At 41.3% G+C, this 12,471-nt stretch overlaps 1 protein-coding gene across 2 annotated transcripts in view; it reads right to left on the reverse strand.

Moving 5' to 3' along the window:
- Positions 1 to 12,471, reverse strand: part of scn1laa (sodium channel, voltage-gated, type I-like, alpha) — a 133,090-nt gene that overhangs the window by 19,292 nt on the left and 101,327 nt on the right. For both annotated transcript variants that reach the window (XM_034185940.1, XM_034185939.1), the window contains 4 exons: positions 4,345 to 4,477; positions 2,786 to 2,940; positions 1,193 to 1,366; positions 873 to 995 (listed from right to left, as the gene is read on the reverse strand). In XM_034185940.1, the coding sequence (XP_034041831.1) occupies positions 873 to 995; positions 1,193 to 1,366; positions 2,786 to 2,940; positions 4,345 to 4,477 (585 nt within the window). The remainder of the gene's footprint in view (positions 1 to 872; positions 996 to 1,192; positions 1,367 to 2,785; positions 2,941 to 4,344; positions 4,478 to 12,471) is intronic.

The raw sequence follows: 12,471 nt of genomic DNA on the forward strand, positions 1-12,471 counted from the left end.
TAAAAAAATAACAGGGAATTACACAAAAAATTCAAAACATTAAGATGTTGTCATTTCGGCTGCTCCTGTTATTGTTCGGGGTTGCCACACCGGATGCAGCCAGATCCGCATTGGTATTTGGCACAAGTTTTACACCGGATCCCCTTCCTGACGCAACTCCAGTTTCATCTGGAGAAACACACACAGCCGCTGGTGTTCCGAAGAGGTCTCCCATCCAAGTACTAACCAGATGCTGCAGTGCTTAGCTTCTGAGATCTGATGGGATTAAGCTGACACAGAGCAGATCGGCTGCTCAAAACATTAAGATAAAACATAAAATAAAAATTTAATCATTAACTGCCATGTACTCCGTATTACATGACTGGATAAAAATGAGATTTGTAACCGGATAATTCATTTGCTTCTCCAATGAATTGGGGGGCGGACGGTGGGGGTAGTGGAATAATATTTGATTCTTGTTAGAATTGAATTGGATCTTCTGTAAACGTATTGATGTAGAAACACAACAAACCAATAAAAAAATGCAACTACCTTTTTATCAATATTCTGAGGTGGCTAAAACTAACATAGAACTTTATATTTACAGGGTACTGTAAAATAAAATCAGTATAATGCATGGAATAATAAAAAAAATCAACTTCAACGATAAATAACTGGAGGAAGAGGTTTTGGGTAGAAGGAATACCTCAGGACTTGGTTACCTGTGCACTAGTTCTACTAAATTGTAGAAAATACTGTATGCTGGTTGTCATTCTTCACATTGTAGTGTAACCATGTTCTGTAGCAGTGTACTCAACTGGTGACACCCTGACAAAATATCCAGCGATAAGCAGCATAAGTCAGAGCAGACAAAGAACTCCAATGAGTCTTACCCTCATGCCCTCAAACCTTGACAGTGCTCTCAGGGGTCTCAGAGCTCGTAGCGTTCTCAGAGACTTTATGGCACCTATTCCATCTAATCCCATGGCGTTGGCTATCAGGCTGACAAGAGAGACCTGGAGCACACACACAGACGCCATGTCAGCAGCAGAAGAGACACATTAATCTCAACTGAAAGGGAGCACTGCCCTAAAGTGTGGATTTACTGTGTATTAATTGCCCAGTTCAGTGTTGAAGGAACACAAACTGCTCAGTGCACCATGCAATTCTAATCTTTATTCTAATATATATGCACAGAGGGCTTTGAACCTACAGCCACAATCAGGAAGTCGAGCCAACACCAGGCATTGGTGAAATATTTGGCAAATCCGTATGCCACCCACTTCAGCAGCATTTCTAGGATGAAGATGTAGGTGAAGATTTTGTCTGCGAACTCCAAGATCGTCTTAATGGTTTTGTTCTTCTCAATGTAGATGTCTTCAAAGGCCTGGACACAAATAAAATACAAATGAGTAATAACTTAATGCAAACATATGCCAATCACTTTCTGTTTGTCAAATTTGTCAAAAATCAGGACCTGTTTTTGAATTCACTGTATTACCCATTTGGCAAACTGGATTTCAGAGATGATTTATTTGACCATTATATGGACACAGACTCAGATAAGGAATCTCACTTGCATCAGGAGGTAACATCAGCAAGGATATTTTGACCATTTGGCACATCTTGTTGATTTCACAAGTAGGTACCTCAGTGTTGAAGATCTCAGTAGCTGGAGAAGACTACATTTCACATAAGTATTTCAGGAACTTGTTTATAAAATTAGAGAGCTGAGGAATGTAGCATTCAATCCAGCGGATTTTTGTAAAAAGCACATCTGATGCACATTAGATTAAAAATCTAGAACTTCAGTACTGTGCTCAAAGCGAAGGCACATACATGATTTTGGTTTCACTTTTGCACAGTCCTTCTCCTTTGTGGCTGCCTTTATTTTTGTGAAAAAGCGATTTTTTTCTTCTTGAAGTCCTCACATCATCCTAATATGATTGTGATGCACATCCAAAAACAGTTAAAGATAATCACAATCACAGAAAGCAGATCATTAGCAGTAACATTGTGAAAATGTCAGATCTGCTTCCAATCCCAAATCATCATTTTTTAACATACATATCCATATTTCTGCACAGTCACAGCAGTGACTAAAGTGTGAATATGGATTAAGTTGGTCATCAAGCATGATTGACCATCATGCTTGATGACCAACTCTTGTAGCTTACAACAATGATGTAAGCTGTCCGATAAAACATAAGCGCAGCAAAATAAAGGATAACAAGAGCAATCGAGAGATTTATGATGTCCACCAATACAGATCCGGATCACCTCCAAAATGCCGTGGAGTCTTCCATGTCCTAATATCTATCTGTGGTGCAAATTTGGTGAGAATCTGTGAAGTAGTTTTGAAGTAATCCTTCAAAGCCTATATAAAGTAAAATCTTGATCCAGAATCCGGATCTGGATCACCTCCAAAATTTAATGGAGTCTTTCATGGCCTATTATGTATCTGTGGTGAAAATATGGTGAGAATCCGTGAAGTAGTTTTGACGTAAACCTGCTAAGAGTAATCCCTCAAAGACTATATAAAGTGAAACTTGATCCAGGATCTGGATCTGGATCACCTCTAAAATTGAATATTTAATGGAGTCTAGTCTCATATCTATCTGTGGTGAAAATTTTGTCAAAATCTGTGTAATAGTTTTGATGTAATCTTACAGACAGACAGACAAATAAATAAATAAATGGCAACGGTTTTATTACGTCCTTGGCAGACGTAATAAGCTAATTATTTCCTCATCAACATAGGCCACTTACTGAGTAACAAAATGTTTGTCTTGTCACAGAGACGTACCAGTGCTCCACTACTAAGCAGGATCATGAAGATGATGAAGCTCTCAAACCAATTGTGCTCCACTATCCGGTAACCGGTCCTTCTTATTGTCCACCAGATCTTCCACCAACCCACCTCCACATTCACCTGACAGCAGGGGAACCTTTTCACACAGCCTGAATAGACACAAAAAGCAGACAAGGCTTTCAGCAAATAAAATTGTCAGCTGGCCAAATGACAAAAAAATATTCTTTAACACTTATAAAATTCTAGGCATACATACACAGTTATTTAGCTTTTATTTTGGAAGCTAAGCCGTTGCCACTATAATTCATGGACAGTGCTTTTCACAGGCATTGACATAAAACATTCTAGTGTAAAGATATTTTGCTTATTTTCAGTTTCCTTGGTTAGGATGAAGAAACATCAGATGACTATATTAAAATGTAAGTAAGTAAGTAAAGTTTATTTGTATGGCACGTTTCAAGATAAAACAGAAATAAAAATGCAGAAACTAAAAGCAGCAACAACATAAAACAAGTTAAAATCAAGTCTGTACAAATAGGTCTTGAGCTTCTCCTTAAAAGTTCCAATAGAGTCCATGGAACATAGGTGTAGTGGCAGTGCATTCCACAGTTTGGGTGCCATAACCTCAAATGCACAGTATACTTTGGTATTCAGCCTTGACCTTGGTACAACCAACAGGTTCTGGTCGGAGGACCTCAGAGACCTGCTTGTCACATGGTCGGGCAAGAGTTCACTGATATAAAGTGGCATTTGACTGTGCAAAGCTCTAAAAGTCATGACCAGTGTTTTAAATTGCAGTCTGAACTGAATTGGGAGCCAATGCAAAGAGGACAGAATGGGTGTTACATGAGACCACTTAGATGACCTTGTAAGGACCCTTGCAGCCGCATTGTGGACCATTTGTGGGCGGTCCAGCGAAGACTTACTGAGGCTAGGGAACAGCGAATTACAGTAATCAAGACATAAAGAAATAAAAGCATGAATGATCTGTTCCAGCTCAGCTTGAGACACAATGTTCCATAAATGAAAGAAGCAAGATTGCACAAGACGGGTAATGTGCATCAAATTTGGGAGACTAGTCAAATGTAACACCCACATTTCTGACTGCTGAATTAACAAAAGGACAGAGAACCAAGGTTCTTAATCACTGAGGGAACAAACTCCTCAGGGGCACAAACAAGGACTTCAGTTTTTGCTGCATTAAGTGACAAATAGTTAGCAGCCATCCAGTTTTTTATGACATTAATGCAGTTTTGAAGAACAGATAACCTAGAAACATTTTGCGGAGAAAAGGAGATGTACAGCTATATGTCATCTGCATAGCAATGATATGAGACATCCTTAAAATATGTCCCAGTGGGAGCAAGTACAATTCAAATAGAATAGGTCCCAGAACAGAAACGTTGCACAATAACAACCAAAGCCAACAACACGTTTAGTCGCAGAATGTGACAAGCCAAAAGTGTTGAAAAGATCTTTGGAAACCAGTGGAGTTATTACTGAGACTAAACAATTCAGTAGCTGAGTGGTGGCAACAGTAGTTTAGTATTCACCTTCAGGAAAGCAGTTCTCAGGATCCATGGATTCCTCCAGTTCAAAGTCTAAAGATTCTCCTCCATCTCCCGGTGCACCGAAGTCCACTGTACTGCCCTCAGAAGAGCTGAGCTGGCCATCATCTTCTACAATCTACAGAGGAGGTCAATTAAATCAAGTGTTCAATGAATAATTTTGTATCTAAGGGGGCACTCAGAGTGTGCAGTTCAGTTTATCTCCATTTTCCTTTTTTATTTTTCCAACAAAGAAAACATGACGGTCTTGGCAAAGGCAGTTAACTGAACAGTGATAAATGTACAGTAAAAATAGCATGAATACATGTCCGTTATGATTTACGCACACCTTTGTCTTCAAATTCAATTTTCTTATTTCACTCTCACATATATCTCTGCCACTCCAGGCGCCCTTACATAATACTACCACTGTTCTCTTGACACCCTATCATAAACTTTCTCAAAATCAACAAAAACACAACACAACTTCTTCTGACCTTCTCTATTCTTCTCCATCAGCACCCTCACAACAAACGTTGCATCTGTAGTGCTCTTTCTTGGGATAATACCATATTGCTGCTCACACATCTACACGCTTCCTCTAAGCGTAACCTACTACAAAAATCTGTCCCATAACTCCACCTGTATTCTTAAAAATCCAGCCCAGTCAAGTTTTTTTTTTGTGCTCCTGTCACGAAATGATTAAAATTTTCGTGATGTTTTTTGATAACTCACTAGTACTAACCCTACTCCTACCCCCAACCCTAACCTTAACCATAACCTAACCCTACTCCTTCCCCCAACCCTAACCATAACCACCCCGACCCCACCGCTTCACTTTTAATTTCGTGCGGCCATCACGGAATATATTAGAATGAATTTGCACTGCCGTGACAAAAATGAGGCGCTTTTCGTGGCAATATCACGAACCAATAGATTAATGTATATTTTGTGCTGCTGAATCACGACATGCCGTGAGACTGGGTTGTAAAAATCAGAATCAGCACACTTCTTTTCCACTACTTAGGTATCCTCTCACTGTCCAAGATTTTATTAAACAAAAACTCCACTGCTATCTCTTTTAAGGGTGATTCTTAGACTACGGGCACTTATTATGTCCTTTGGTCATATTGTATGAAAAACAGAAAAAAGGGGAAATTTCACACTTTTATAGTTATCTTTACAATGAAAGTGTGTTAAGAAATTTGTTCTAGTAGTCTATGATGACTTTTTCACCTTTTTTCAGCATCATTATATGCAAATATTGCCGTTTTGTGCTTGTCCCACACCCAGACTTTTGATCTTCAATGATAAAAATGAATGGTAAAGAAACGTTTTTTCTAATGTTTTAAAATATCTCTGAATAAAATATCAGTAAAATAATCAAAACATAATTGGGGTATTCAGTGTCATACAACTGTTGTGATTTTTTTTAACAAAATGTAGTTGTCCCACACTATTGCCGTAATTTCCACCACAACACTGTAATGTCCCTTTAAACAGTTTGTTGTGTGGGCCGCTGAAGAGGAGGTACTGCTGGCCCACCACCACCAGAGGGCACCCTGCCTGGAGTGCGGGCTCCAGGCACCAGAGGGCGCTGCCATCTCACAGGAGCAGCCGGGGTGACAGCTGTCACATACGACAGCTGTTACCAATCATCTGATCCGCAGCGGTATATCTGCAAGACGTCATCTCCACTTCTCTGCCGAGATATCGCTCTACCAAGGAGGTAACGATCTCAGCTGACTGTGTTGATTCTCTGACAGGAATATCTATTGCTTGTGTGTGTTGGACAGCAGATATTCTGTTTCTTTTTTCGACGAGAGGTGGAGGTGGCATTCCCACCATACGTGTTGCTGGGTGCACACGCACCCACATCTAACTGTTTTTGTTCCTCGCCAGCAGTACCAGATCCGACAAGCGGAGGCAGTGGCCACCTGGGTGTTCGGGACTTGGCGGCTCCAGTATTCCCGGGGTTCGGTGGTGGAGGAAATCGTGTGGTTCCGGTTCTGCTTTGGACAGACGTCTCTTATCTTCGAGCCTGCCCACACGTCACCCTTGTAATTGACTGACTGTTAAATTTCACATTCGCCGTGTTTGGTTGTGCTTTTTCACAACAGTAAAGTGTTGTTATTTGACTTCCTTCATTGTCCGTTCATTTGCGCCCCTGTTGTGGGTCCGTGTTCCTACACTTTCACAACACAGTTTGTATGAAAGATTGTTTGGGTAGTTTCTATGGAGATAAACAGTGACATCAGAGCACATGTATATAGCGCCAAATCACAACAAACAGTTGCCCCAAGGTTCTTTATATTGTAAGGCAATGGTGTGGTGGAAATTACATTTACAAGGCCAATAGTGCCCGTAGTTAAAGAATCACCCTTAAATATTTCCATGCCCCATTGGTAGGTCATCTGAGCCAGCTGCCTTTCCATTCTTCATCCTCATCATAGCTGTCCTCACTTCATCCTTATTAATCCTTTGCACTTATTACTCTATCCTCATCATCCAGCCTTTGCATCTCTCTCTCTCTCTCAGTCTCTCTCTCTCTCATTTTGTTCATGCATCAGTTCCTCCAAATATTCCCTCCACTTTCTTAACACTGTCGTTGTTTCGCAGCACATTTCCTCTGCATCCTATAGTGTCCTATCCTGCTGCACATCATTTCCAGCTCAGTCCTTGTTTGGCTAATTGGTAGAAGTGCTTTTGCCTTCATGTTCAACTTCATATACACCTTGCTATATGCCCTTTCCTTAGGGCCCTGTCCCACTGGCGTTTAGGAGGATTTGCGCATGAAATGAGGAGACAAAAGTTGAGCGTCCACGACAAAGGTGGGCAGAAATGACAAATGTCCCGGGGTGGATCAGTGAATACATAAGGAAGAAAAGCGGATATAACAGGGAACAGAAGCGAAGGCGACCGCGGAGGCGCCCCCACGAGGGGCACAGTGGCCGTGATGCACTCGCTCCATCCATGCCCACTCTGTCTGCATGCGCGACATACCATTTGCGACTGTGATGTGGCCGTGCTGGGCACGTGTCATATCTGTTTTGCACGCTGTCCCGGTCCGCCGCCAAGCTGCGCCAACCCGTCGGTTGCGGATATCAGCGGATGACAGGGGATATGCAGCGCTTTGGTTGTGTATGTCCTGCATATGTCTTCAGTATGTGTTCAGGCAGTGATGCAGATCTCATCCGCAGCAGGATTTTTGAGCCGCTCAAAAATCCTGCTGCGGACATGCGTGCCTCTGCGGATGATCACGGACGTGTTCTGATGGCGGCCGACTCATACAGGAATGTTACACGGTTATTGCGGTTGTTTGCCGGATGTGGGCCACTTTTGTGCGCATTCCATCCGCAAATCCTCCTAAACACCAGTGGGACAGGGCCCTTAGACTTTACCACGTCTTTTCAATTTACATCACATTTTCTTATACTTCTGTTTCTTCTTATTCTTTCCTGTAGTTCTTCAATCCATCACTAAGTCTCCTTGTCTTCCTTCCTCTGTCCATCCAGGTGCCACACCCAATACCTTCCTAGCTGTCTTCCTCAACAATCTGCAGTAGTTGTCCCGTTGTCGAGAATCACTTCAACTCCATCTAGTGCCTCTGTCACCTCCTCCCTGAATTTCATACAACAATCTTTGTTCATATCCAGCACATTCCATACATTCTGTCATCTTCTGTAACTAAATTCTACTAACCTGTTGTTTCAGTTTTGGCAATAAAACACATGTACACTTTGTCTTCACCAGACAAGTCTAAATAATTGACAGGAGGTAACATTATGGCGTCTTCATTATCTTGGCAGGAGAAAAGCTGTGCTGTGCTCTTCTCTCAGCGGAGACATTAAGGAGTGGACTTCACAACTGCTGCTGTCTCATCTCCTGATCAACTCCCCTTAATGTGGTTAAAGACATCTGACTTTCTTTGACATGGAACTATGGGAGGTAATTACACATTAAACATTCAGGTAGGACATTGTGATTTGCCATTGGAAGTTTGAACACTTATCTTGACACAATATGTTTAAGAAGAATTACGTGCACAGTGTATGTCCCACTTGGCTTGTTTCCACATTTGCCTACTGAATGTTTGCTTATCCACACAAAATGATAATGTACAAGTTGGGATCCAAAAACAAACACAATGGACTTAGTATTGGTCAGGACATTAAATAAATCAATCAATCAGTGTCATACGTGTCATGCCCTGTAAAATACTAATTCAGAAAGTGGTGCCATATTGCTGTTTAGATTGTGAACTCAAATGTAAGAGGTTTTCTGGTGGGGCAAGAATTTTATTACACATCAGCACACAAATGGGAACAGCAGTCATCCACCACAACTTCCTGAGGGGAAGCATTTAAGTACCTCTTTCCTCAACAACTCCTACTACTCCTCCAATCACCCAGTCTTCTCCATGTGCCACCAGGCACAAAAAGGTATCTACCGTCCCAATATCTGCTTCATATAGACACTGGCCAACCTTGTCTTTGTGCTACTTATCTGCCAACTGGGGTAGAAAGGCTACAAGCATAAAAATGATTGTTTTAATTCAGTTTCATTGTTTGTACAAGCAGGTTACACTGTATGCGGATCTGCTCATGTAAAACGTGTTTGAATGTTGGAGCCTTTTGTTTTTTCTTTCAATACCCACCGGTTGCTTGGAGTTGCCACAACACAACCCCAGTTACATGTGGCAAAACATATACACAGGTCTTGGTGTTACTAAGAGGCTTCCCAGCCATGTCCTAATCAGGATGGAGTCTACTTATCTTATGAGATCTGAAGGCATCAGGTGAACACACAGCAGGAAGGCGAATGAGTGTTGGATCCATTTTTCCAAGGTTTTTTTTTTTTGGCTTCTCCCTTTTTCACTTTGCCACATCAAAGTGAACTGCCACATCAGATTCTATATGGATATGCATATTAATTTGGCAGATGTTTTACACTGGATGCTCTTGCTAACAGAACTCCACATTACATGGAGAATGGGCACAGGTGGTCTTGAACTGGACACATTCTGTTCTGGAATCAAGCACACTTGGATCCATTAAATAGGACACACATACTGGCCTTTATTTCATAGATTAAGACCAGATGATCCTTGGTTCAAATCCCTGTCAGACTGGAAAATCACAAAGGGCTCTTGGGCAAGGTCCTGAATTCCTAAATTGTGCAGATGAGTTCCTTGCATGGCAGTGTGCTAACACTGGTGTGTGATGCATTGTAAAACATTTTGGAAAATGCAATAGAAATGCAGTTCATTTACCATTCCATTGATTTAGGTCCTCATTTGCACTCTTAATTATGCAACTTTTCCTGCAACCCCCACCCCCCATATTTCTGTATTGTAACCATGGAAATTGCAGAGATGTCAAAATCTGTTGTAAATTCTTGAAAAGCCTCAGTATCAAACAGCAGACACATGTTCTCTCCCTCAGCCTGTAATCCTTTAGACAGGGTGTGGTCTCCTAATAGCTGTTAGCCAAGAACAGTCTGAATGCTCCTCTGCAAAACGCAGGATACTCAGCTGTCCTGGGAGCAGCTAATGCAGTGCAGGGAATGATGTAAGAATGTTACTCTGATATATAGTACTCTAAGTACTATAGTCAGTGTATATTTTGGAGGTTTGTGTTGCCACATCATCTTCAAGTCACACATGCGTTCTATGTCCAGATAATCGACCATTAAGTATTTATATTAATTTTTAATTTTAAGACATATTAAAATCAATCAAATCAGTGTGGAGTGGACACAGGCACACACACACACACACACACACACACACACACACACACACACACACACACACACACACACACACACACACACACACACACACACACACACACACACACACACACACACAGAAAAATCAAGGCAAGAGTGAATGTACTTAAGTGACAACAAGGATGAGAGATCCGCTTACTGACATTAACACACGGCTCTGACTATAAGACAAAAAAGTGGTTGCCACATATTGAGGGTCTACGATCAATTTAGAGTAAACAATTCACCTAATCTGGGTGTCTTTGGAAATGGAAAGAAGTCGGCGCACCAAGAGGGAACCCACACAAACATGGGAAGAACATGCAGATACCACAGATAGGACCAAACTGGAAGCAAAGCTTCTCGCGGTGAGGCAACAGTGCTAACCAGTGGTGGGCACAGTTCAGCTAATCCTCTAACCGATAATTATCTAAGCTAATGTTTTTGTTAGCGGATTAGCTTTTCAGATAACTTTTAAAACCATCAGCGGACCAATTATCTTCCAATAAATTTAGTTCAGATAACTTTCAGTCTGCTAACATTTTTTTTTTTTTTTTTTGCTGGTAAAGTGAGCAAAGTTTAACGGTCAAAAACGTTTGTAAACCCTAAAATCAAACATTTTACTCCCTGTCGTGTTTGTGGCAGACTGGCTGTCGCTTGCTGATGACATCATCATTAAGCGCAAGACGTGATTGGCTGGTCGATGCATGGAGTATTGTGGGTAGTGCAGTTCAGGTTCACTTTGGACGTTACACTGTTACCATCCACTCGACACAGAAACAAAATGGACTAACTTTAACATTATTTTATTTTATTTCTTTGTGGCTGATGGGATAATTTAATCGCCAAGACTCTGTGGGAGAGAGGAGATCTCACGGTGCAGCTGTGTTACACAGAGGGACTTTTCTTCACCATTTAGACACCGTTTTGGATAATCAGGACACTTTATGTGGATTATTATTTTTCTTCAGAATTTAATGAATCCCATTGAAACTAACAGGTAAGATTTTATATTTACTATGTGTCTTTTACTCTGTCCATCAATGCATTAATGGATGTATTTCGGTTGTTTAAGCTGCGGGGTTCGAAGCATGTGAAAAAAGCAGCAGCTTTTACTTTGTAAATGACGGTGTATATAATATCGAGATAAACTGTGAGTTCTAACACTGTGTCTTACTGCTTTTGAAAGATGATGGCAGTGTTTGGGGTTTATTTTTTTTTCATTTATTTTTGGTGCATTATGTTTGTGTTTGTGATCCTGCCTAGGAATTACGTCATCTTTGAATTTACCCAGCAGCCCCTGTGGTGCTTAAAGTGAAACTGTTTTACAGTGAGGAAAATAAGTATTTGAACACCCTGCAATTTTGCAAGTTCTCCCACTTAGAAATCATGGAGGGGTCTGAAATTTTCATCTTAGGTGCATGTCCACTGTGAGAGACATAATCTAAAAAAAAATAAAATCCGTAAATCACAATGTACGATTTTTTAATAATTTATTTGTGTGTTACTGTTGCAAATAAGCATTTGAACACCTACCAACCAGCCAGAATTCTAGCTCACACAGACCTGTTAATTTTTCTTTAAGAAGCCCTCCTATTGTGCACTCTTTACCTGTATTAATTGCACCTGTTTGAACTCGTTATTTGTATAAAAGACACCTGTTCACACACTCAGTCAATCACACTCCAACCTGTCCACCATAGCCAAGACCAAAGAGCTGTCTAAGGACACCAAGGACAAAACTGTAGACCTGCACAAGGCTGGGATGGACTACAGGACAACAGGCAAGCAGCTTGGTAGAAGACAACAACTGTTATGATTATTTATTAGAAAGTGGAAGAAGCACAAGATGACTGTCAATCTCCCTCGGTCTGGGATTCCATGCAAGATCTCACTTTGTAGGGTAAGGATGATTCTGAGAAAGCTCAGAACTACACAGGAGGACCTGGTCAATAACCTGAAGAGAGCTGGGACCACAGTCACAAAGATTACATTAGTAACACATGATGCTGTCATGGTTTAAAATCCTGCAGGGCAGCAAGGTCCCCCTGCTCAAGCCAGCACATGTCCAGGCCCGTTTGAAGTTCACCAGTGACCATCTGGATGATCCAGAGGAGGCATGGGAGAAGGTCATGTGGTCAGATGAGACCAGAATAGACAATGACCCCAAACGCACAGCCAGGGCAACTAAGGAGGGGCTCCGTAAGAAGCATTTCAAGGTCCTGGAGTGGCCTGGCCAGTCTCCAGACCTGAACTCAATAGAAAATCTTTGGAGGGAGCTGAAACTCCAAACCTGAAAGATCTAGAGAAGATCCGTATGGAGGAGTGGACCAAAATCCCTGCTGCAGTGTGTGACAACTT

The sequence above is a fragment of the Thalassophryne amazonica genome, chromosome 14 (assembly GCF_902500255.1).
Source record: "Thalassophryne amazonica chromosome 14, fThaAma1.1, whole genome shotgun sequence".
Taxonomy (NCBI): Eukaryota; Metazoa; Chordata; class Actinopteri; order Batrachoidiformes; family Batrachoididae; genus Thalassophryne; species Thalassophryne amazonica.